Source organism: Corythoichthys intestinalis, chromosome 22 (assembly GCF_030265065.1).
Source record: "Corythoichthys intestinalis isolate RoL2023-P3 chromosome 22, ASM3026506v1, whole genome shotgun sequence".
NCBI lineage: Eukaryota > Metazoa > Chordata > Actinopteri > Syngnathiformes > Syngnathidae > Corythoichthys > Corythoichthys intestinalis.
This window is the reverse complement of record NC_080416.1, coordinates 3,127,247-3,153,722: the sequence shown is the minus strand read 5'-3', so window position 1 is coordinate 3,153,722 and position 26,476 is coordinate 3,127,247. Positions and strand designations below refer to the sequence as shown.

General features: G+C 38.5%; 2 protein-coding genes across 3 annotated transcripts in view; one reads left to right on the top strand and one right to left on the bottom strand.

The window, feature by feature from the left end:
• Positions 1 to 17: 17 nt before the first annotated feature.
• kat2b (K(lysine) acetyltransferase 2B) lies at positions 18 to 24,794 on the bottom strand. The gene is made up of 19 exons (XM_057827858.1): positions 24,758 to 24,794; positions 21,154 to 21,564; positions 18,832 to 18,961; positions 18,618 to 18,763; positions 16,472 to 16,558; positions 16,221 to 16,402; positions 13,971 to 14,162; positions 13,794 to 13,897; positions 12,603 to 12,728; positions 12,395 to 12,528; positions 10,940 to 11,148; positions 10,750 to 10,876; positions 9,048 to 9,158; positions 8,841 to 8,984; positions 4,496 to 4,610; positions 4,397 to 4,427; positions 4,270 to 4,333; positions 4,113 to 4,197; positions 18 to 609 (listed from the first exon to the last, which is right to left on the bottom strand). The coding sequence occupies exons 2-19, from the start codon at positions 21,352 to 21,354 to the stop codon at positions 416 to 418; spliced, it is 2,382 nt and encodes a 793-aa protein (XP_057683841.1). The 5' UTR covers positions 21,355 to 21,564; positions 24,758 to 24,794; the 3' UTR covers positions 18 to 415.
• The window catches only part of rbms3 (RNA binding motif, single stranded interacting protein), a 629,442-nt gene continuing 627,350 nt past the window's right edge, over positions 24,385 to 26,476 (top strand). Inside the window, exon 1 of one of the 2 annotated variants that reach the window (XM_057827865.1) lies at positions 24,385 to 24,456. In XM_057827865.1, the coding sequence (XP_057683848.1) occupies positions 24,430 to 24,456 (27 nt within the window). In that variant the 5' untranslated portion in view covers positions 24,385 to 24,429. The remainder of the gene's footprint in view (positions 24,457 to 26,476) is intronic. The other variant, XM_057827863.1, reaches the window with a different exon arrangement.

Below are 26,476 nucleotides of genomic sequence, written 5' to 3'. Positions count from 1 at the left end.
CAGTGAACCCGACACGCTTTTCAACAAGCCTTTTAGTTTTATTCCGTCTATAAAAGCGACTAATACTGCGTTGTTAAAACCAACTGTACAAAGAGAACCTCTTACAAAAATGTTTTTTTCTGAATACAAAACAAAAACTACACAGTATTGCACAAAGTATAAAGTTATCAATCTCTATTTTTCGGAACAAATAGAAGACAGAATAAATTAAGACTTAATTCGTTAACAGCAGTCAAATTGTCAGGAAAGGAAATGCTCGGGCCATTAGAATGAAAAGTGCAATTCTTGATAGTCACACAGCTGCCCTACACGGGGAGGGAAAAAAATAGATGTTATGTACATTTTTCGTCGAGCGAGCGGAGTTCTCGCGCAGTTTTTTTTTTTTTTTTGGCAGGGTGATGACGACGTCGGCGCTCTACTTGTCGATGAGCCCGGCCTCTTTGATCTTAGTGTAGAAGAACTTCTCGAGTAGGTTGGCGCACTTGTAGTACTCGCTCTCGGGCGGGTTGTACTCGCGGCAGTTGGTGAAGACTCGCTGCATGTCGGCCATGAAAAGCTTGCGAGTGGTGTAGTAGCGGCTCTTCAGCCGTTCGCTCATCGTCTTCAAGTCTGAAATTGGAAATTTATGTCGTGTTAAATAAAACTGCCATGCACAAAATGGCTTTGTGTATGTTCTTTTCAACAACCTCCTTGTATCTCACGATACGATTTACGATACAAAGCTCACAACAATGATCCGACGATAGGGTGAAACAACGATTATCGATACAGTGGTCTGGAGATCATTCTAGGATATTCTAATAAACAACTTTTATGAGCCATATTTCTGATTTGTGTTATTATTTGTAATTTGACTCCTTACCACTAGGAGCTATAAATCGTGTAGGCTTAAAATAACAGCTCATCATGACACAGGTGTTGGTTGTTAATTGGAGTCACCGGTTGGTGATTGGAGCTGTACCAGAGCTTCTTACGAGACCAATGGCGTATCATCATTGCAAAAGAGCGCCATTCACCAAGCCGGCTAACGTTCGATTGGCAGGTTCCCCCCCCAGGATTGATAAATCTAAATTCAAGACTTTTAAGACCTTTTTTAATGCCATTTCAACTGAAAATTAATACTTTTCTCGCACCCATTATTTAGATAATATTTAATCATATTAAAAAAATAAAGCACTGAACATCAAATTTTACCTCAATTACTAAGTGTGACAAAAGAATGCACATTTATTGAAGATACAATTAAAACAAAAAGTTTTGTGCCACATACCGGCCCTCTGTATGTCATGACCTACCTTATTAAAATATTGTAATAATAATCGTGCTGACAAGTGATTAATTTTTTAAAATCGCGACTAATCGCATGCTGTCAATAGTAAACTTGCGATTTAAAAAAATGCATTAATTATATATTTCAATTTCTAAATACACCTATTAGCACAGGAGTTCATCAAATTGAAGCCTCATTTGAAACAAGAAAAGAGTTTTCCTTTACACTTGTAAAGATAAATCAAATATGAATTTCCCCCAAATAACTTGTAAAAAGGGAGGCACAGAGGAAGAGCATGTCTACTGACAGTTCTGAGATCAAGGGCTCAAGCGCAGGTTCTGTGTGAAGTTACCATTTTATTTTTGGGGTACTAGCTATAATTTTATCTTATATTAGACTGACTTTTTAAAGAATGAGGAACCTTTTGCAGGTGTTTTGAATTACACATGTGGCAAGTGTGTACAAAACTGAAGCTTTTCATCATATTCATTTTTTGGGGGTTTGTGGTACATGCAAATTGACATACTCAATTTTGTTGGTTTAATCTACCAAAATAAAACAACTTTTACTTGTTATTCAAAAAATTTTTTTGGAGGGGTGGGGGGGGGGGGTACTGTATATAGTTTAAATAAATAAAAAAATAATGTAATATGTCATTACTTATGAGTGTTTTCATATTATTCATGACATAAAATGACCTAAATGTGAAAGATTGAATGATTGATTGAAAGAATAATTGAACTCACCAAAACGGCTGTCTCCGAGTGCACTTATACAGTTCAGACACCTGTGTATTTCAGGGTAGTTCACGCTCATCAGTCCACCTCAGAGTGAAATGTTTTGGGTTAAAATGCCCAACTTATGTTTTGCCTGAGAACGTGGATTTCACCCCAATCCTCCGTCTTTGTGCCCAAAAATAGTGCCTGGAGCCTCCATGGTGGAAGTTGTAGTGGTGCTCTCATGAAAAATATTTCATTCTGCATGTTCATTTACGGTTTATCGCTGTACTTTTATCCAAACATGCTCAAAAACAACGATAATGGGTCGCGCCAACAGCCAGACGGGTTCACGCTCGTCATGCTGCCTCAACGTGCCCCATTTCGGCCATTAAAACCCAAAATTAAGTTTTTCCAGAATCAAGTCAACAGGATGATATCATGATACTCTTTCCCAGAGGCAGAGCTGGCGGCATTGGAGAATGAGAGGAAGCCTGTTGCGGTGTATCGAATTTCAAACTACGGAATGCTAGAAGGGCCACAATTTATCGGGCAAAGCGGGGTTGCGTAATGCCGCTAGTAAATAGTTTAACTGACAGCTTCGTTAAAAATGTGTATTACGACCGGCCCAAACGTCAGGCCGGCCCAACGGGAACTGTCCCGGTTCTCCCGATTAGCCACTCTGGGCCTGGTACTGTGCGATTGTCTGCTGTTGTGATGTTGATGCTAACGACGCGCACGCACGAAGTGCAGTGCATCGTAAATATTCTACGTGTCATCTTGGTTATGGATTTAAAAAAAAACAAAAAAACTTTGTCACAGATATAATTAAGGTTGCACTGAGATGTTCTTGAAAATTAACACCACGGTGAAAAAAATTCCAGACTTACGACAGCTAATTTAATACTTTTAATACCTTTAACTCATTTGCTCCCGGAACCGTATAAATACGTTTTATTTTTAAATGCTCAACTGTCCCGCAACCGTATTTATACGTCTTTTGCGTTTTTTTTTAAATAAGAAGCATATATAGCTTCCGCTGTATCTGAGAAACAAAGAAAAACGCTCCAAACCAATTTTAAAGCAATAAAACTGGCCACTGGAGGGCAGTAGCGCATTTTGGAAGACTAGACAAGCCGATTCAACAGCAGTGAACGGCCGGCCAGCATTGTCAAAGCGCTGGCGGATTGAGCCCAGGCGGCGCTCCGACCGGACAAAACAACGAGAGGACGCCTGGGACACCAGGCGCTGGACGATCGTGCAAAACGAGTGAAACCCCCCGTGGAGCGGCTCGCCTAGCAGACCCCGCAGAAATGCAAAAATAATCCATCTTTGTGAGACAGACAACGATGAGGGAAAAGTTTACACAGCTGACGTGGCGACAACGGCGTCATCTCGGCGACAAACCGTCATCTCTCAGTCGTTGTGTGTGAATAAATTGTTACTATTCTATCTGAAGCTCTATTTGTCTGGTTGTTCATAGTATTTTGTAAAAGGAAAACATTATTCAGATGTTTGGGATGTAACTAATGCAAAAAATAGCTTTGTTAAAGTCAAAGTTATGTTTGAAATGTATGCGTTTACAAAAAGCTCATTTTCTCTGTTTTTTCATCAGAAATTGGAAAATTGCTCAAACTAAGCTATTTTCTAATGCTGATTTCTAAAGAATGGGAAAAGATACGAACTTACTTTTTTTTCTGCTGAAAGAAGAGAGTCCAATCTTTCTTTTGGTGGGTTCAAAGTTTATATAGCAATAGAACAGAATTTTCTGTGGGCCTTGCAAAATCAGTCAAAATCCAGAAAAAACGGCCGGGAGCGAAGGGCCTTGCTCTGGTGAAAATGGCTGGGAGTGAAAGAGTTAATAATGGAAAACTAAATTCAATGCCTTTTAAATACTTTTAATAACCCGCATGTACCCTGAATAAGCCGACTGAACTTTTGTCGTCATTTTGGCCGAAGCGGAAAATAGAAAACTTCGTCATGAGTGAACATGATGAGGGTGCGAGGTGCAAGGGAGAAACGTGATTAAAATAACACCGAAGGTTTTAATGGAAAAAAATAACTCAGAAAAGCAAAGGAAGTCTTAGCTCACGTGAGATTTTAATGTTAATGTCTCTTTTACTCACCCATGGGGAAGCGTATGACTTGATAGTAGCCGGGCGCGTCAGTCTTCTTCACAGGTTCCATGAAGGGCCAAGCGTTTTGGTGACTCTGAGAGCAGGTTTTTAACAGTTAACTTTGATCTTCAAGTGTAAGCAAATCCCGTGATTGTAAGTGAGTCACCTTGACGTGCTGCAGGATGTTCTTAAGCGCGCCATACAGCTGCTCGGGGTCCTTCACCTCTTTCCTGCGCAAACGGCATCGACGTTAGACGAACCTCATCAAGTGTTAACAAGTAGATAACACTCACCCTTTGCCCAGCGGCTTCCATCCGGTTTCACCTGAGGACGAGTACAAAGAGGTTCAACGATGGCGAGGGGTTATAAATGAATAAAGATGTTTGACGCACGGATGCCAGGGATGCTCTCTATGGGAATCTGCCGCACGCCGTCCTTGAAGCACGAGAGGCCCGGGTAGACTTTGCGAATCTGCACCTGCTTCCGTTCAATCAGCTTCTTGATAATCTGAGCAACAGAAGAGGAGCGCAACCACGTGGTCATTTACAGTGCCTTGCAAAAGTATTCGGCCCCCTTGAACCTTGCAACCTTTCGCCACATTTCAGGCTTCAAACATAAAGATATAAAATTTTAATTTTTTGTCAAGAATCAACAACAAGTGAGACACAATCGTGAAGTGGAAAAAAATTTATTGGATAATTTAAACTTTTTTAACAAATAAAAAACTGAAAAGTGGGGCGTGCAATATTATTCGGCCCCCTTGCGTTAATACTTTGTAGCGCCACCTTTTGCTCCAATTACAGCTGCAAGTTGCTTGGGGTATGTTTCTATCAGTTTTGCACATCGAGAGACTGACATTCTTGCCCATTCTTCCTTGCAAAACAGCTCGAGCTCAGTGAGGTTGGATGGAGAGTGTTTGTGAACAGCAGTCTTCAGCTCTTTCCACAGATTCTCGATTGGATTCAGGTCTGGACTTTGACTTGGCCATTCTAACACCTGGATACGTTTATTTTTGAACCATTCCATTGTAGATTTGGCTTTATGTTTTGGATCATTGTCCTGTTGGAAGATAAATCTCCGTCCCAGTCTCAGGTCTTGTGCAGATACCAACAGGTTTTCTTCCAGAATGTTCCTGTATTTGGCTGCATCCATCTTCCCGTCAATTTTAACCATCTTCCCTGTCCGTGCTGAAGAAAAGCAGGCCCAAATCATGATGCTGCCACCACCATGTTTGACAGTGGGGATGGTGTGTTCAGGGTGATGAGCTGTGTTGCTTTTATGCCAAACATATCGTTTTGCATTGTGGCCAAAAAGTTCAATTTTGGTTTCATCTGACCAGAGCACCTTCTTCCACATGTTTGGTGTGTCTCCCACGTGGCTTGTGGCAAACTTTAAAGGAGACTTTTTATGGATATCTTTGAGAAATGGCTTTCTTCTTGCCACTCTTCCATAAAGGCCAGATTTGTGCAGTGTACGACTGATTGTTGTCCTATGGACAGACTCTCCCACCTCAGCTGTAGATCTCTGCAGTTCATCCAGAGAGATCATGGGCCTCTTGGCTGCATCTCTGATCAGTTTTCTCCTTGTTTGAGAAGAAAGTTTGGAAGGACGGCCGGGTCTTGGTAGATTTGCAGTGGTCTGATGCTCCTTCCATTTCAATATGATGGCTTGCACAGTGCTCCTTGAGATGTTTAAAGCTTGGGAAATCTTTTTGTATCCAAATCCGGCTTTAAACTTCTCCACAACAGTATCTCGGACCTGCCTGGTGTGTTCCTTGGTTTTCATAATGCTCTCTGCACTTTAAACAGAACCCTGAGACGATCAAAGAGCAGGTGCATTTATATGGAGAGTTGATTACACACAGGTGGATTCTATTTATCATCATCGGTCATTTAGGACAACATTGGATCATTCAGAGATCCTCACTGAACATCTGGAGTGAAATTGCTGCACTGAAAGTAAAGGGGCCGAATAATATTGCACGCCCCACTTTTCAGTTTTTTATTTGTTAAAAAAGTTTAAATTATCCAATAAATGTTGTTCCACTTCACGATTGTGTCCCACTTGTTGTTGATTCTTGACAAAAAAAAACTAAATTTCATATCTTTATGTTTGAAGCCTGAAATGTGGCGAAAGGTTGCAAGATTCAAGGGGGCCGAATACTTTTGCAAGGCACTGTATATGCACATTTCGGTGTTCGGCTCTTATGTGGTGATTTTTTTTTCTTTCGAAATCTGAAGTGGCTAAGAGCTGAATTGATTCCATTTGGTAAAGCCATTAACTGAGGAAAATACCAGATTTTTTTCATACACCCATTCCCGTGCCTCACTATACTCAGGTATGTGATAGCAACTCCCCTTGGATGCACTGCCAGCCGAGCCCAGTCGAGTTTGCTGCTCATAGGTGAAAGCTCCTATCATGGTGCTACAGGGGCGAGAAGCTGATACCTTTATTTTCACATTATATACATAAGCAGATACCATTGCACGAAACTAACTACAGGTACTGCGTGCAGCTATAATGTGAAAGTGTGTTCACTGTAAAGACTGTTTCTTCAGTAACTAACTGTTGTAAAGTAACTGTTTAGTTTGCGTGTACTGTTTGTTCTTTTTTAGTTCAGTATGCACACTCTGCATACTTGGCTGCACGTCGGCCGTGAATGAACACCTAAAGCGCCGTCACCCAGTTGTAATCTTGGAAGACGACAGGAGACAACAAGCCGGCAGATTGTAAGTCAATCTAACTAACTAACTAACTAACTAACTAACTAACTAACTAACTAACTAACTAACGACATGTTTTATTGAAGTTGCTAAGCCTGTCGCGATATGCAATGAGTCCATTTATCACACGGTAAATAAAAATGAGGTCAGTAATTTTCACGGCTGCGTTTTATCGCCGCGTGCGTGTGCCCATACATTTGTGTATGTGTGTTGATGGCATATGAGACTCCAGTTCCTTTCACAGATGTTTATTGGTCATCAACACACCGTAGAATTAAAGTTCAGACTTACAAAATGAGGAAACAATTCTATATTAAACACTGTAAAACGTTAGCATTTGTACTTTGAGGCTAATTTGGAAAAAAGACAACGTACTAACCACTTTAGCCTGGTATAAAACATTGGCAGTCTTCTCCAAAACGCAAACTTGCGGTTAAAAGGTGACACTTCAAACATGAAAAATCTCTGGTTAACAGCATTTCGAAACAAAAAAATTAAAAAAGAAAAAAAAATCTATTACTGACACCACATGCAATGACGACAAGTGCTTTTTTGCGAAGTGTAAGGCTTACGGTTAGCAGTTTTGCGTACATACTTCCGGTGAATATTTCAAAAATAAAAGCACGTCATGTTCGTCGTATAGATAACGATTTCTGGAGTTAATCCCACATACTTCAGAATTCAGATTCTACACTAAGAAAAGCTTTAAAATGAGACCCTTGACGAAAAATCTGATCGGCAATTATAATTAGGGCTGTCAAAATTATCGCGTTAACGGGCAGTAATTACTTTTTTAAATTAATCACATTAAAATATTTGACGCAATTAACGCACATGCCCCGCTCAAACAGATTAAAATGACAGAACAGTGTCATGTCCACTTGTTATTTGTGTTTTTTGTCTCCCTCTGCTGGCGCTTTGGTGCGACAGATTTTATGGGTTAAAGCACCGTAATGTATTTATTGACATCAACAATGGCAAGCTACTAGTTTATTTTTTGATCGAAAATTTTACAAATTCTATCAAAACGAAAACATTAAGAGGGGTTTTAATATAAAATTTCTATAACTCGTACTAACATTTATCTTTTAAGAACTACAAATCTTTCTATCCATGGATCACTTTAACAGAATGTTAATGTTAATGCCATCTTGTTGATTTATTGTTATAATAAACAAATACAGTACTTATGTATATATCCTTCTTGTGTCTTATACTTCCATTCCAAAAATAATTTACAGAAAAATATGGCATATTTTATAGATGGTTTGAATTGCGATTAATTACGATTAATAAATTTTTAAGCTGTGATTAACTTAATTAAAAATTTTAATCGTTTGACAGCCCTAATTATAATACTATTATATATAGAAGTATACTATAATATCAATGTTAAATATATTTTTTCAAAGAATTGTTTTGAATCAAGTCGGAAAGGTGAAGTCAGGGTTCTGAATCTCTTTACATTCCATTCTTTTGTAATAGTTATTGGTATCAGCATTTGATTGCATAGTTTTTTTGTGTTTTTTTTATTGTTATTTACGTGTTTGTTAATTTTATAAAGAATTTAAGTGTTCCAAAATGTTTTTGTAAATTATTAAGTGTCAACAAATTTTTTATTGCTCAGTTAGTGAAAAAAAAAAAATTATAGTTTAGTCGACTAATCGCGAAAATAGCCGTTTGGGACGGCCCTAATACATACATAGTCAATGTTCACAGAAAGAAGCAGAAAATCCATTGACTGCTCAGTTTTATTTAAAACTGTGCAAAATGGAAAAAACAAGCAAAAAAAAACCAACCTTTGCCTCAATCTGGAGAATGTTGCACTAGTTTTTCTTCTAAAATAAACCACTTAACACACTCCTGCAATGCCTTGTGCTGTTGGAGTCATGAAGTTTGTTGGCTTAGCAACCGTAACTAAGGGCACTTGTAGCGCTCGCAAAAGGTCAATAAACTAACAGATTTTCCTCCAAAACTGGTGATTCCAAAATGTTTGTATTACTCAAAGGCTCACCTCTTTTTGCTTCTTGATAATCACCGAGAACTCTGTATAGGGAATGCTGGGGTTGAGTTCACAGCCCATGAGCGTTGCTCCTTCATAGTCTTTGATGTAGCCCACGTACTTGGCCTTGGGGACCTTGATGTCCTTGGAGAAACCCTAGGGGAGGTTACATTGCTTTAGCAGTCCTTTCCATTACAGAAGTGCGAGTTGCTGGGTTACCTGCTTCTTAAAGTATCCGATAGCGTACTCGTCAGCGTAGGTGAGGAAGTTCAGGATGTGGTGCTTGATGTGATACTCCTTCAGGTGATTCATCAAGTGGGTGCCGTACCCCTACAAACACCACAGCGTGTAAGTATAGTATGCGAAGAGGTCAATAAATTCTAGGATTCAAGGTAGATGATTATACATCCCAACCTTTAAATGTCAAATAACCCACATACAAAATACTAAAACCTGCATATTATGTATTTAATCAGAAAATGCCAATTTAAATTTTTTTTGGTCTTCTTGATCATAAGTAACAGCTAAAGAGCTAGCTTGACAAAGCTAACATTACTACAGATTTGCAACCCTGTTACCTGCAACTCTATTCCTGAGTTATGCCAAATATTGAAAATATTACTGTTATATATTATAATTATATATACAGGTCGTCCCCGGGTTACGAATGACTTCCATTCATACGTAACCAGAATAACCCGTTAAAGACCCCTAAATCTCAAAATAACTATGCAAAAAGTATTGTATTTTGTTCAATTATGGTGGATACACTGCCCTCTGGTGGCAGCATCGGGTCTGGCTGGACTGTCTCCTTGTATGACTGAGCAGCAGACTTGTCTAACATGGATAAAGGACATCTGCAGTAAGTTGTTTCAGCTAATATGTGTATGCATTTATAATTAAGTTTAGAGCTACAGTTTGTGGTGATATGCATGAAGGATTTGCTATAACAATTGTAAATATGTTAGCATTCATAGCATTTAAGCTAGCGGACTTTTGTTAGGTAAATTAGGCTAACTGGCTGGATTGTCGCTTTGTATGACTGAGCAGCAGACTCGACTGACATGGATAAAAGACATCTGCACTCTGGTTTGGCCCACATAAGGCTGTAAGTTGTTTCCGCTAATATATGTATGGGTATGCATTTGTAATTAAGTTTAGAGCTAGAGTTGGTGGAGTTATGTGTGAGCAATTTGCTATAAGAAATGTAAAAACGTTAGCATTCATAGCATTTAAGCTCACGTACTTTTGATAGGGGACTTAGGCTAACTGGCTGGACTGTGGCCTTGTATGACTAAGCAGCTGACTTGTCTGACATGTATAAAGGACAGCTGCACTCTTGTTTGGACCACATAAGCATTTGCAATTAAGTTTAGTGCTACTTTTTACAGATATGAATGAGCAATTTGCTATTAGAATTTTAAATATGTTAGCATTCGTAGCATTTAAGCTAACAAACTTTTGTTAGGCAAATTAGGCGAGCGAGCTGGCTTGACTGTCGCCTTGTATGATTGAGCCACAGACTCGTCTGAGATGGATAAAGGACAGCTACGCTTTGGTTTGGCCCACATAAGGCTGTAAGCTGTTTCCGCTAATAAATGTTTGTGGAAGGCTAAATCTAAATACGTTAGCCTTCGTAGCATTTAAGATAGTGGATTTTTGTTAGCCAAATTAGGCTAATTTAATCTACTAAATTTACATATTGATCAGACTAGATGGACGTTTGAACACCAATTGTTTTGTGTCAAGTGTTTTGTTGTTTCTTTTATTGTTAATGATGTCTCAGATAAACTATTCAATCCTTTGGTTGTTAATTAGGTGATTAATTATATATGATTATGTTGCAGAATATTAGAAAAGTGAAGGGTATTTAAAAAAATAAAAAATTGAATTCTCGAATGACAAAATTAAGTCCTCCTACCTTGACTTGCTCATTGGACGTGACCGCACAGAAGACTATTTCAGTGAACCCTTGCGAAGGAAACATGCGGAAGCAAATCCCCCCGATCACGCGGCCGTCCTTGATCAGCGAAAGTGTCTTGTGCTTCCTGTCCAAACAGACAAAATGAATAATGTTTCGGACGAAGACCGAACCGGTGGTTGTCACTCACGGGTCAAAGACGAGACGCGTTATGTACTCCTTGGGCATGCGAGGCAGCTGGTGCGAGAAGACGTTCTGGAGGCCCACCAGCCACATGAGGATCCTCTTGTTGGGCTTCTGGTTCAAAGAGTTGCCAATGACGTGGAACTCGATCACGCCTCTGCGCTCCTCTAGGCGAGCTGCCTCGTCCCGGGCTGAGTGGGCTGACAGCAGGCTGGTCTGATTCAACGAATAAGAGCCATCACCGCTAGGAGTGATCTTTATAAAGCGTGTCAAGAGCTACGTATTCCAATAAATAGATACTCTAAGTATGTATAAGAAGGTGAGTAGATGCATGTACAGTTTGGATTTTGCCATGTGGCAAAACGGATTTTGCCATGTGGCCTTTTTTTGTCATGTGGCATTTTTCCCCATGTGGCAAAATGGATTTTGCCATATGGCATTTTTTTGCCATGTGGCAAAATTGATCTTGCTATGTGGCATTTTTTTTGGCAAAATGGATTTTGACACGTGACATTCAAGTGCATGTTCAAAAATCATAGATACACGTTTTTCTGCCATTTAAAATGAACGGAAAATTTGGACGTGCATAGCCGTCAATGCCAAAGCCTGAGTTGGGTGCCCATTTAATGTCAATGCGCTGTAATATAAAGTTTATGGTCAAAAATCACAGCCACGCGTTTTTCTGCCATTTAAAATGAATGGAAAATTTGGACATGCATAGCCGTCAATGGCATGGATGTGCATGGCCTGCAAAACTGCCATACACCCCCCAAAAATACCACATACCACAGAAAGAAATGTGACAAACCAAAATCCATTTTGCCACAAAGCAAAAAAAAATAAAAAACCCGCATGGCAAAAAAATGCAACATGGCAAAATCCATTTTGCCACATGGCAAAAAAAAAAGCCAAATGGCAAAATAAATTTTGCCGCATGGCAAAAAAATTGCCACATGGCAAAATCAATTTTGCCACATGCCAAAAAAATGCCACATGGCAAAATCAATTTTGACACATGGCAAAAAAAAATGCCACATGCCAAAATCAATTTTGCCACAAGGCAAAAAAATTCCACACGGCAATATCAATTTTGCCACATGGCAAAAAAAAGGTCACATGGCAATATCAATTTTGCTACATGCCCAAAAAATGCCACATGGCAAAATAAATTTTGCCACATGGCAAAAAAAATGCCAAATGGCAAAATTAATTTTGCCACCTGGCAAAAAAAATGCCACATGGCAAAATCAATTTTGCCAGATGGCAAAACAATTCAACATGGCAAAATCAATTATGCCACATGCCAAAAAATATGCCCCATGCCAAAATCGATTTTGCCACATGGCAAAAAAATTCCACAAGGCAATATCAATTTTGCCACATGACAAAAAAAAAAAATGCCACATGGCAAGTACCACTTTTGGTTCTCGGCCCTGCTGGCATCTTCTTTAGTCCTGCTTACCTCCGGGATGGCAGTGGGGTCGGCGATGGTGGCCATCACCTCATTGATGAGCTCCATGGGAATATCGCCCACCACCCTGGGTCTCTTGTTTTCCTCTTGAGATAGGGGCTCCACTGGCTTGCGCTTCTCGCCGACTGCATTGTAAACATGCACACTAGCAACACATCGGGCAAGAAAGGATTTTATTGCTGTACTTTTGATACCGTACCGGGACACGGCTCAAGCACCGTAGACGTTTTCTTGGCCGGACTGACGGCAACGCTCGAGAGGTCCACGGACGATGCTGGACTGATACTGTAGTACAAGGGTCTGGCCACTGGGGGTGCGCTAACCACTAAAAAGTTAATAAACAAAGGAGAAAGTTTGATGATTAGCTTCAAAGTACATCCACATCATTACTAACTTAAATACTAACATCTACCATTAGACTTAAATACATCTACTTATTGGAAACATTTACCAACCAAGATACTGACTTGTACATGTACAGTATAAATACATGCGTTTCAAACATGTACTTGCCAAATAACTGACACATGCATGCCTATTCACTAGCTTACTGTTCAACTGCCTTTTGATTTATAGAAAACATTCTTACATTAGTTCACTTCCTTTTTGACTTGAATACAAGTGCTTACATTATGTACTTACTGACTGCTTAAAATCACCAAATGTGATCAGATTTTGTCAAAATCATACAGATGTAAAAACAGTGTTTGCTTTAACTAAAACCACCCCAAACATTTATAGGTTTTCATATTTTAATGAGGATAGTATGAAAGCAATGACAGAAGGGGGAAAATAACTAAGTGAGCCTTCAAATTTAATATTTTGTGGCTCCTTCTTTGGCAGCAATAACTTCAACCAGACACTTCCTCTAGCTGCAGATCAGTTTGGCACATCGATCAGGACTAATCTTCGCCCATTCTACACTACAAAATTGCTGTAGTTCAATCAGATTCTTGGGTGGCATGAATCGCTGTCTTTAGGTCATGCCATAGCATCTCAATGGGGTTCAAGTCTGGACTTTGACTTGGCCACTCCAGAACGTGTGTTTTGTTCTTCTGAAACCATTCTAAAGTTGATTTACATCTGTGTTTTGGATCATTGTCTTGTTGCAGCATCCATCCTCTTTTTAGCTACAACTGTCTGCCTGACAGACTGCCTCAGGTTTTCCTGCAAAACATCCTGCAAAACATTTGAATTCATTCGTCCATTAATGATTGCCAGTTGTCCAGGCCCTGAGGCAGCAAAACAGCCCCAAACCATGATGCTCCCTCCACTACGCTTCACGTTGGGGATGACATGTTGATGATGGTGAGCTGTTCCATTAAAAAAGTTCTTCGACGAAATATTTTCATTATCGTCATCGTTGACAAAAACAACAATGATGGATTACCTGTATGGACGGGAATTTGACCTGCAGGAACCCCTGCCAAGAACTCGTGGGTCCAGATGGGGGAGCTATGGCTGTAGACTTCCTCCTCCAGCATTGACAAGAACCTGAAAAACGCAACAATAGCCTGTTATCAAAGGAAAATTCCGTCTCGTGTCGCTTGCTTTTTGCCAGTCTGACTTGGGAAAGTGCGTGAGAATGAGCGTCCTCTTCTCAGGCGGCAGCTTGTCCTTTTCCTGCCTGGCCTGCTCTAGCAGCTGCTTGCGCATGACGGTGAAGACCGAGCGTAGCAGCGTACGGCCGAAGATCTGCGTGGTCTCATAGCGCGGTAGGCTGTCGCAAAACTGAGGCACGTTGCAGAAGCACAGCCACCTGTCCGGGGCAAAAGATGTGTAAGTGAGTTAGTAAGTCAAGTTTACTGTAAATGCTATGAGCATGGACTTCATAATTATATTGACGTGTCACATCTGCGCCACGCCTTCAAGTAGGGGGCCATTCCACACTCGTGCAGCGATCTAACGCCGGATTTATGTTGAAAAAGTACAAAAGCTGTACCGCATACAAACAGGAAGGAATGTCTCAGGAGTGATTTGGTCGAGGATTCAAGGTAATTATTCTATTTTTCGTACCATGCATGCATTTTGAAACGTGAAAAAAATCAAGAGGAGAAATTAGTGTTGAAGGAGGCTATTTTCTCTCTTTGTCCTTTGTGAGTTCTTTGAATTTGCTTCGAAGGCTTTATAAACAGAATATTCTGGGCACAAATGTGATACAGACAAGGGCTGTGATCTCGCAAAAGTACGAAGGAGTACAATAGAGGCAAGTGATTTATACTGCTGACAGGACGAAACCGATACTTACTATAAGGACGGAAAAGAAACTAACTATAGCATAACCTGGGGATTTTCCATCTGAAAAACATCTAAAATTGAGACCTTTAGAGCTGGTCCCGGCTGGTACAAACAGTGATTCATAAAGCCAGTTTCTGATTAGGTGGTTAACAGATACCCATTGTGGTCATTCAAAATCAACTGGGAGATACAAACAGGGCCAAATATGGGCATGCTATGATACAGCCTTCAGCCGCTACGACACTGGCGTCATAGTTCACAATATTTATGTGAAATAAAGGCTAACTGCACGTTTTGTTTAGCTTTGCTTTGAACCAATAATCGAGACTGTTTTGCGTCCATATCTATAAAGAATTCAGGGATTTAAGCATTTATTCACAAAAAAATTTCAACAGAGAAAGCTCTTTGTTTACATAAGGCCGCCGCTACATTTGCTTAATGACTAGCATCTTAGTTTGCAATATTTACGTAAAATAAATGCTAACTGCGCTTTTTTTTTTGTGTGCTTTACACCAAGAATCGAGACCGTTTTACGTCCATATCTATAAAGAATTCAGGGAGTTAAGCATTTATTCACATGAATTTTGAACGGTAAAAGCTCTTTGTTTACATAAGGCCGCCGCTACTTTTGCTTACTGACTAGCATCATAGTTTGCAATATTTATGTAAAATAAATGCTAACTACACGTTATTTTTTTGCTTTAAACCAAGAATCGAGACCGTTTTACGTCCATATCTATAAAGAATTCAGGGATTTAAGCATTTATTCACAAGAATTTTGAACGGTAAAAGCTCTTTGTTTACATAAGGCCGCCGCTACTTTTGCTTACTGACTAGCATCATAGTTTGCAATATTTATGTAAAATAAATGCTAACTGCACTTTTTTTTGTGTGCTTTAAACCAAGAATCGAGACCGTTTTATGTCCATATCTATAAAGAATTCAGGGATTTAAACATTTATTCACAAGAATTTTGAACGGTAAAAGCTCTTTGTTTACATAAGGCCGCTGCTACTTTTGCTTACTGACTAGCATCCTAGTTTGCAATATTTACGTAAAATAAATGCCAACTACACGTTATTTTTTTTGCTTCAAACCAAGAATCGAAACTGTTTTATGTTCATATTTATAAAGAATTCGGGGATTTAAGCATTTATTTACAAGAATTTTCACCGGAAAAGCTCTGTTTACGTAAGCCGCAGCCGCTAGCTACATTCATTAACAGACTAGCATTGTACTTCGACATATTTACGTAAAATAAATGCTAACTGCATGTTTATATATATATATATATATATATATATATTGCATTTAACCAAGAATCGAGACTGTTTTACGTCCTTATCTATAAGAATTCAGGGATTTTAGCATTTATTCACAAGAAATTTCAACAGAAAAAGCTCTTTGTGATTCCACTCGTTCAGCTTTGACGGCCACGCCAACAATGCAGGCCCCCTATTAATCGGCCCCGCATCTTGTCAATACATTATGAAGTCTATGCTTGAGAACCAGGGCTGTTACAAACTATTATAGCCGCTTAATGACTGATTCGCAGACATCTCTTTGGAAACGTTCCCACCTAGTGTAGTTGGCTTTGTATCCGGCAGTGTCGTCGTTAGGGAGCCTCTGGCGCCGTTGTGATGGCGTCTCCAGCTGCCAGTAGTTGATCTGGTTCAGAAACATCTTGGCCAGCTCTACAATGGTCTGATGTTCTTTGGACGGTAGGTGGCTAAATTTGTACTGGACAAAGTTGTTGACACCCTAACGTAAAAGACAAAAGAGATAAGCTGGGTCTTGCGTCCGATCGGCTCCATGCGCTTCTGTGACTACCTGCTCAATGCTGGGTCTCTCAAAGGGTGGACTCTCCTGTGCTTCTAGTGTGGGCTTGCCCATCTGGAGGATGGATTTCCTCAGTAGCTGCAAAAGTGACGCCACCATAAAATCATCTTTGATTGTGTTACATTTTTATCCCAAACAAGTATCACTCATGGAAGAGCCACTTTCCTCCATTAATTAGTGCTGCAACGATTAATCGATTAACGAGTAATTCGATTAGGAAAAAGCTGCGAGACGGCGAGAACCAAAAGTGGTATTTGCCATGTGGCTAAATGGGATTTTGCTATGTGGCATTTTTTTTTTGCCATGAGGCAAAACGGATTTTGCCATGTGGCATTTTTTTTGGTATGTGGCAAATTTTTTTTTTTTTTTGCCTAGTGGCAAAATTGATTTTGCCATGTGGCAAAATTGATTTCGCATTACGGCATTTTTTTGCTGTGAGGCATTTTTTTGCCATGTGGCATTTCTTTTGCTATGTGGCAAAATGGATTTCGCCATGTGGCATTTTTGTGCCATGTGGCATTTTTTTTTTGCCAAGTGGCAAAATTGATTTTGCATTACGGCATTTTTTTTGCTGTGTGGCATTTTTTTGCCATGTGGCAAAATGAATTTTGCCATGTGGCATTTTTTTTTGCCATGTGGCATTTCTTTTGCTATGTGGCAAAATGGATTTCGCCATGTGGCATTTTTGTGCCATGTGGCATTTCAGTGCCATTTGGCATTTTTTTGCTATGTGGCTTTTTTTTGCCAAGTGGCAAAATGGATTTCGCCATGTGGCAAAATGGATTTCGCCATGCGGCAAAATGGATTTCGCCATGCGGCAAAATGGATTTCGCCATGTGGCATTTTTTTGCCATGTGGCATTTTTTGCCATGTAGCAAAATTGATTTTACCACGTGACATTTTTTTTTTGCCATGAGGCAAAATGGATTTTGCCATGTGGCAAAATGAATTTTGTCATGGGGCAAAATTGATTTTGCATTGATTTGCATTGTGGTATTTTTATTTTTTTTTTTGCAATGTGGCATTTTTTTGCCATGTGGCAAAATGGATTTTGCGATGTGGCAAAATTGATTTTGCATTGTGGTATTTTTTTGCCATGTGGCAAAATAGATTTTGCCACGTGACAAAATTGATTTTACCATGTGGCATTTTTTTTTGCCATGAGGCAAAATGGACTTTGACATGTAGCATTTCTTTGGTATGTGGGACAATGGATTTCGGTTTGTGGCATTTTTGGGGGGATTGTATGGCATTTTTGGGGGTATGGTAGTTTTGCAGGCCATGCACGTCCATGCAATTGACGGCCATGCACTTCCATGCCATTGACGGCCATGCACGTCCAATTTTCCATGCATTTTAAATGGCAGAAAAACATGTGTGGCTGTGATTTTTGGCCATCCACTTACCATTACAGCGCATTGACATTCGACAGACACCCCAGTCAGGCTATACCATTGACGGCTATGCGTGTCCAAATTTTCCATTCATGTTAAATGCCAGAAAAACGTGTGGCTGTGATTTTTGACCTTACACTTTACATTAGAGCGCATTGACATTCAAATGACACCCAAGTCAGGCAATGCCATTGACGGCTATGCACGTCAAAATTTTCTATTCATTTTAAATGGCACAAAAACATGTGTGACTGATTTTTGACCATACACTTTACATTAGAGCGCATTGACATTCAACTGACACCCAAGTCAGGCTATGTTATTGACGGCTATGCACGTCCAAATTTTCCATTCATTTTAAATGGCAGAGAAACATGTGTAGCTGTGATTTTTGACCATGAATAGAAAATTTGGACTTGCATGGCCGTCAATGGCATGGATGTCCATGGCCTGGAAAACTGCCATATACCCCAAAAAATGCCATGTACGCACCAAAAAATGCCACATGGCAAAATCCATTTTTCCACATGGCAAAAAAAAAAAAAGCCACATATCAAAATCCATTTTCCTCCTAAAATGATCACTAATTCTGTAATTGTTGCTGCTAATACAACTTTTAGACCTCTAAAAATGAAATACTTTTGTCACTTTCCTTGTAAACAACATGACTCCCCCCTACCCTCCCTAAAATCCCATTGTGGGTTTTTGAAAAAGGTGACTTTGCCGCGTATTTTTGTGCTTACTTTGAAGAGTGAGAAGTAGACCTGCTTGGTGTCAGCATCCTCCTCCTTGTGCACGCACGTGTACAAGTACTCCACGTCTAGCACGATGCCCAGCAGTCTGTTGATCTCGTCCTCGGGGACGTGCTCCAGGTGAGTCACGTGATCTCCTGGGACAGAAAAAACCCCAAATTGATTTGCTAATGTGCGGCAATGGCGGTATAAAATGCAAACAAACCCAAAGTGTGCGAGCAGCTGCGGCAGGGCTCCTGCAAGTTGACGATGACGGGTTGTTGCTGCTCACTGCGGGGAGGAGTCGGCGGAGGATTCTGACTCTTCCAGCCGTTGCACTTGCAAGCACCCTCCGCCTAGAGGACACCGTATTTGCATTTTTACAAAAATTTACATCCTCAGAAAAATGTGACATTATAATTAAATTGCAACCAAACAAAAATATTTTTTCTTCTTTTCAGAATGAATGGAACTTTACTTAATAATTATCAGCTACGTGCATGTTTTTTTTTTGGTCATGTCCTACTGAAATTATCATAATTATAATCTAGTCATAAAGCTACCACGTAGTTATCTAATTCAAGAATTTTTTCTGCCCTAGAATAAACTTTACTTTAGTGCTGCAACTATTAATCGATTAACTTGAGTAATTCGATTAGAAAAAATCTTCGACTCAAATTTTGCTGCTTCGTTTAATTAGAGTGGCGTTGTAAAGGTTTGTTTTGAAAGTGTTTGCATTTAGTTTTATTGATTTGGGTGAATATACTACTCTTTAGTGGCAACAGTGAATATAAGATAAATCATTTAACATGGCTGAATCCAGCTGCTCCCTGTTAAGACCCACTATGGTAGGTTTTTCTTTAGTTTAGTTTATAGGTATCTAGCCGTTTTTTTGTGAGATTATGTGTTTGAATGATTTGTTAAGAGCATTGTAAAAAAAGTTAGCGTTTTATAGCATTTAAGCTAGCGCACGTTTGCTATGCAAGTTAGCTAATTGTTCTTGTTTTACTCAGATTATCATGTAATTTTTTTTATACCCTTTGAGGCTAAGCTCAGGTATTTTGATTTATTTTTAAATGAAAGTTCAATTCTGCTTAGTTTGAAAGTAACACGTGGTAAATTTTATTTTGAAAAGGCAATCTTGAAATGTTCCTTATACGATTACTCGATTAGTCGAACTTACTGGTTGATAGACTATTAAAATAATCGATAGCTGCGGCCCTACTTTACGTACATAAAACACAGTTCTCTACACAAAGCCAACACATGTATGTTGAATAAAACCTGCTTCTTCAAAAATAATAATAAAAAAAAACAAAACAAAACAAAACAATTACAACGTGTCATTTTGTGTCCAAGAAGTAAAAAAAAAAAAAAAAAAAAAAAAATGTATTTTAGAATTCGATTTTTGGGGAAAGAATTTTAATCTTAATAAAAAGAAATTATGTTTCAAAATGAACACAGAAAAGCATTATTCCTGTTTGATCCTGTTTGAGGCCAAAAAAAAAAAAAAAAAAAAAAAAAAAAAAAATATATATATATATATATATATATATATATATATTACATTAAACACACTTGTCAGATTAAATTTTAAAAATTATTTTATTTATTTATTATGTAGATTATTATTAATTTGAATGCTACTTGATATTCCTGAAAAAATTAACTTTAAAAATAAATACATAAATAAATTAATTTAAACAAGAAAAAAAAATATCTTGACTGCAATTTATTTTACTTGAATAAATACAATTTTTCCTTGTGTAATTCACCAGGAAAAAATGGCAGTAATAATAAAAGAAAAACCAAACCAAAAATACTAGTCAGATTTCATTTTTATCTTTAAATCAACAAAACATGCTTTCCCTGAAAAACAAAACACATTAATATTAAAATGCAACTTTGTCCACCCCATACCCCCCCCCCCCCAAAAAAAAAAAAGAATACTCGACATCATAACACTACACTTATCAGTGACCTGAGTGTAGTGTAAGCAGTGGGTAGTGGTGGAGGCGTCAGTCAGCTGGAGCTTGTCGACTGCGCATGCGCATAAAACAACAACAAACTCCGCCCCCCTGCCCTTGCCAGCAGCTGTCACACTGTCAAAACAAAGCCCGTATCTGCATACAGCTCATAACAATCATACTATTACGACCGAACGTCATCTTATTTTTAAGTAAAAGTGGCGGTAAAACAAAGCATTTTAGTTCGGAAGCACCCTCGCCGCTTTTTCCCCATGTTTACACACGCCCCCTTGTCAAAATGAAGCCTGCTAAAGGAAGGCCCGTGTCGGGATCGCTGGGTTTAACCATGTCATATCTGCTTTAAAAAAAAAAAAAAAAAAAAATTCTAAGTGCTGTTGCGAAAACAAATACAAACATGCATGCAAACGTGCAGCGCATTCATGGCTTCCATGGCTTTTTGCATTTCCAGCCAGCGCGGCACGCAGTTTAAACCGAAGTAAAATGCAGCGAAAGTAAAGAGGAAGGAGCGCTGCTGATGATGATGATAATAATAATAATAATGGAAATAATATGGCGCACACCTTGCATGAAGAATACACGCCGAGCTTCTCCAGCTTCTTGGGCAGAGGCGAACAGCGGAGCTGCGCCTTTTTTACGCAGATTCGCGCGGAGCCTCCAGCGGCGCCGGAGCCCTCCGCGCCCCCGGGGCCCGGAGCGGCCGGAGCCGAGCCTACGGCGCCGATGGCCGGCGAGCCCTGCTGAATCCCCGCGCTGTCGGCCATGGTGCCTCTCGGCGGCGAATCCCGACGGAGGGGGAGCGACCCCCCTGCCGCCTCTTCCTCCACCTCCTCTTCCCGGCGGCGGTGGTCGTTCACCTGGGATCGAGGGCGTCTTTTTCCGCCGCCGTTCGCGGCGCTAGTCCGCCAGCGGAGGATCAGACATGGCGCTCATCATTCCTTTCCATCTGGGGAGCGCGCTGCCATTTTCCTCCTCTAGAGGGCGCCACGTCAAATCGGCATGAATGAGGACGAGAGGCAACAGATCGGTTTCCTCTACTTTGACCAGCTCTTCAAGGTCAAACTGGTTCACAGACTAAATTAAATCATTTATCATTACTATGCATTTACACTCATTTCAACAATCATATGGATATCTTGACAGCTTCAACTATGGGAACTTCTTTCCCTTCCCCTGTAAATGTCATAATACATACAAATCTATACACTGCAAATTTATAATGTCTCAATCAGATATTTTTTCTTAAATCTAGTCTAATAATTTTCTTCTTGTTTTAACTGTTAAAGAATAGTTAACAGATGGTCAATCAAATCAATAAAGGTCAATCAAAGACAACTCAGAGATACTGCAGTGTACAAATACTTTTGTTGTTGTTGGTATGCTTAAGAGTATTTATATAAGAATTGAATTCTAAAAGAAATAGCTCAAAATAGGGTATACGAATGTATGGGGCGTTACCGGGGTGGGTTTCTGTTGTTGCTTCTAGTATTCGTTTAATTAAAGTGGCGTTGTGTAAAGTGTTTACATTTAATTAGGGTGGATACACTGCCCTCTTGTCTGCCTCATTTCACATGGCTGAATCCAACTGCTCCCTGTTAAGACCAACGTAAGAAGTTTTTGTTTGGGCTAATGTTTTTTAATGCATTCGTAATTTAGTTTATAGGTATTTTTGGTCGTTTTTTGTGGCAATATGAGTCTGAACCATTTGTTTAGAGCATTGGAAAAAAAAAAATTGCATTTTATAGCATTTAAGCTAGCGGACTTTTGCTATGTAAGTTAGCCAATTGTTCTTTTGTTGTACATAGATCCTCATTTATTTATTTTTTGTACCGTTTGAGGCTCATCTCAGGTATTTTAATATTTCATGTTCCTTATCAGATTACTCGATTATTCGAACTAAGTAGTTCATCGATTATCGACTACTAAAATAATCGATCGCTGCAGCCCTAATCCCATTCATATAGTACTGATTTGTTCTAAGTTTTAACCTTTGCGTTGTAACCTCCTCTTTCACCTTAAAAAAAAAAAAAAAGTTTGGTTTTGTTCCTAGGGGGCGCTACACACATTTACGCATATTTAGGTTATTTATTATTATTATTTTTTTACATTTTATCAAAGTTTTCACCAGTGGTCACCTGGCTGTTGAGTTTGGTGAGTTTTGAAGCATTCTGAGGTGGTCAAAGCAGGGCTCAAAGCGTCGGCGGGACAAAGAATGACTGCTAGGGGGCGCCAAATAGTGTATTTGGAATTTGTCTTTACACGATATCAAAGATTTCACCTGTCTTGACCTGCCTGCCGATTTTGGTGCATTTTGAAGCATTCTAAGGGGGTTAAATTGAGCTCAAAGGGGCTGCGGAACAAAGAATAACTATAATAATAATAATAAAACCGAGGAACCACAATAGCTCCTAAAAAACTAAACTTAAAAAAAAACATTGTCACCTGCATGTCCATACTGTTCAGTTATGGATGTGTTCTAAGTCAAATAAAATCAATCAAATCAACTTTTTTTTTTTTGGTTGATTTTTTTTATACTAAAATAGTAGTTTGTTTAGCCTGTTTAAAACGTTGTGGAGGTGGGGAACACACCACTAATAATTTTGCTACAAAAAGTCCAACCAGCATCAGAGTTTGCATAACATTAAACTGTGTTAACTTGCTAACCTGTTAAACTCGAGTAGAAAGCTGCTGAGAGAGGTGTCTTCGTGTATGTTTTGTACTGTTAACATTAGTTCAACTGTGCATTTTGTGCATTTATTCATTAATTAAAATTAGGGCTGTCAAACGATTAAAATTTTTAATCGAGTTAATTACAGCTTAAAAATTAATTAATCGTAATTAATCGCAATTCAAACCATCTATAAAATATGCCATATTTTTCCGTAAATTAGTGTTGGAATGGAAAGATAAGGCACAAGATGGATATATACATTCAACATACGGTACATAAGTACTGTATTTGTTTATTATAACAATAAATCAACAAGATGGCATTAACATTATTAACATTCTGTTAAAGCGATCCATGGATAGAAAGACTTGTAGTTCTTAAAAGATAAATGTTAGTGCAAGTTATAGAAATTTTATATTAAAACCCCTCTTAATGTTTTCGCTTTAATAAAATTAATTTTGTAAAATTTTCAATCAAAAAATAAACAAATAGTCCGCCATTGTTGATGTCAATAATTACACAATGCTCATGGATGCTTAAGCCCATAAAATCAGTTGCACCAAAGCGCCAGCAGAGGGCGACAAAACTCCAAAAAACACAAGTAACAAGTTGGCATTGCACTGTGCTGTCATTTTAATCTGTTTGAGCGGGGCATGTGTGTCAAATATTTTAACGTGATTAATTAAAAAAAATTAATTACCACCATTAATTACCACTGCGACAGCCCTAATTAAAATGTATTTATTTTCTACATCATCAAAAAAAAAAAACATTTTTATTTGCAGCCTATGCACATTTTAACCCCCCCCCCACAAAAAAAAAAAAAAACTTCAAAAGCAAAACCACTCTAAATTTCCTTTATATGAAGCAAGCATTTTAAAAAATGACGTTGTCCCTCTGAAAATAATTTTAACTTTTTTTCATGTTTATGTAGGAACCAGCCATTTTTATTTTTAGATATGTACCCAATTTGTTTGGTGTTATTAATGTCCAGTCCCCAGCAAAAAGTGTACATGCAGGTTATGCTGTTATAGCCTCCCTACCAATTTTGAGACCAAACCTATGCCCTTGGATCCTGGGCATCGTTCATTAATGACACATGATTGGATCCAGGTGGGCATTATGTTAATAGGACTCTTGGGGAGCAGACAGACAAAAGAAATGAAAGATGAACAACAGAAACCACATTATCAAGGTAAGTTTAAACTTTAAAGGAGGTTGGGGCAAAAAAAGTTACGTCGTCTTTCTCTGTAATGCACAACAAACGCTCGTGTGTCAAACAATGGCGTCCCAGTGGTTACTTTGTTAACCATCACACGACTGAACCTTGTATTTTACTCTTCGTTTCAAAAGAAAACATCTCTGTTTTGCCACTTTAGATATTACCTAAGGCTTTTCGTTATGTAAGAGTAATTTAGACATTATATAAAAGGTTAGCCCATTGTTTGAAATATTTTTAGGCTCTTTACATTTCTGTTAAAAAGGTAGGTACTTACGAAAACGCCATTTTGCATTTGTACACCTGCGTTAGATATGTCACTTTTTTTTATTCCAACCTCGCTTGCCCTCTTGTGGCATGTTTTGGAACTGTCTTCACAGAAAGTTGGTTGTCATTGGCAAAAGTGATTTGTTCATTTTACATTTATATAATGTGTGTTTAGTATTTGTATGTTTGTGTGCTCTTTTTGTTTGTCACCGTCTAATGTATACTGTATTTCATTACAGTATTCGACAGCAATAATAATGCAGTAAAACCATCATGTCAAATATATTTTTTTAAATATTATATTATGAATGATAGCAACATACATATTTAAAAAAGGTATATATTTAAACGTGGAAAACATACCAGACTTTCCAGACATGCATTTTACTTGATTTACAATATTGTAGTTATTTTCCAAATTATATGTAATCAATCAGGATCATCCACCAAAATGAGACCGAATATGAGAAAACTGAGGTCAAAAGCCAAAAGTGATTAATTTTCCAAATACTTTTTAGAATATAAAAAATATATTTTCTATCTCCTTTGTGTTGCCTTTGGACATTTGCAATACGATGATGACCTCCTGCATTGACGTGTCGTGTGAGTGTGTTGGCGTCAAGTGAGGGAATGTTTTCTGCATAATAATGAGACTGCAACTTTTGCAGAAACCCCAAGCAAATAGGACCAATTAAATAGTTTGAAAAAGGACATTCTGAGGAGCAAACCTTGTAAAATGGCTGTTGTGCCACTTGATTTTGAAATGGCTGAACGAGATTGAAAACTTGGATTGCAACTTCTTGGGGGTTTGTGATATATATTGCAATCTTAAAAATTTCACAAGATGACTTAAATAGCTCTATTTGGGAAGAATTTGCTCTGGAAACTTGTCTATTCATTTTTTTTAATTGGAAAAAAAAAAAAAAAAAAACCTGCCATGGACTGAGGGCGCGAAGTTTGAAGCGCGAAGTAGTGAGGGATCACTCTATAATAGGGGTGTCCAAACGTTTTGCAAAGGGGGCCAGAATTGGTGTGGCAAAAATGTGGAGGGCCGACCTTGGCCTTTACGTAGAACAATATTTAAGCAAATTTTAGCAAGCCGTTCTGTGTGTCACATTTGCTTTATTATTTAAAAAAAAAAAAAATTAATTTAGGGCTATCAAAATTATCGTGTTAACGGGTGGTAATTAATTTTTTTAATTAATCACGTTAAAATATTTAACGCGCATGCCCCGCTCAAACAGATTAAAATGACAGCACAGTGTCATGTCCACTTGTTACTTGCGATATTTGGTGTTTTGTCGCCCTCTGCTGGTGCTTGGGTACGACTGATTTTATGGGTTTAGCACCATTAGCATTGTGTAATTATTGACATCAACAATGGCGAGCTACTAGTTTATTTTTTGATTGAAAATTTTACAATTTGATTAAAACGAAAACATTAAGAGGGGTTTTAATATAAAATTTTTATAACTTGTACTAACATTTATCTTTTAAGAACTACAAGTCTTTCTATCCATGGATCGCATTAACAGAATGTTAATGTTAATGCCATCTTGTTGATTTATTGTTATAATAAACAAATACAGTACTTATATACAGTATGTTGAATGTATATATCAGTCTTGTCTTTTCATTCCAACACTAATTTACAGAAAAATATGGCACATTTTATAGATGGTTTGAATTGCGATTAATTACGATTAATTAATTTTTAAGCTGTGATTAA

Bases quoted from the DNA above. Each gene is read 5' to 3' on its own strand.
- kat2b (XM_057827858.1), bottom strand. From the start codon at position 21,354: ATGGCCGACAGCGCGGGGATTCAGCAGGGCTCGCCGGCCATCGGCGCC. The intron at 16,403-16,471 runs GTAGTCACAGAA...CTTTTACGTTAG, and splicing joins AGAGACCCAGCATTGAGCAG to GGTGTCAACAACTTTGTCCA. The intron at 11,149-12,394 runs GTAAGCAGGACT...TCGTTGAATCAG, and splicing joins ACCCCACTGCCATCCCGGAG to ACCAGCCTGCTGTCAGCCCA.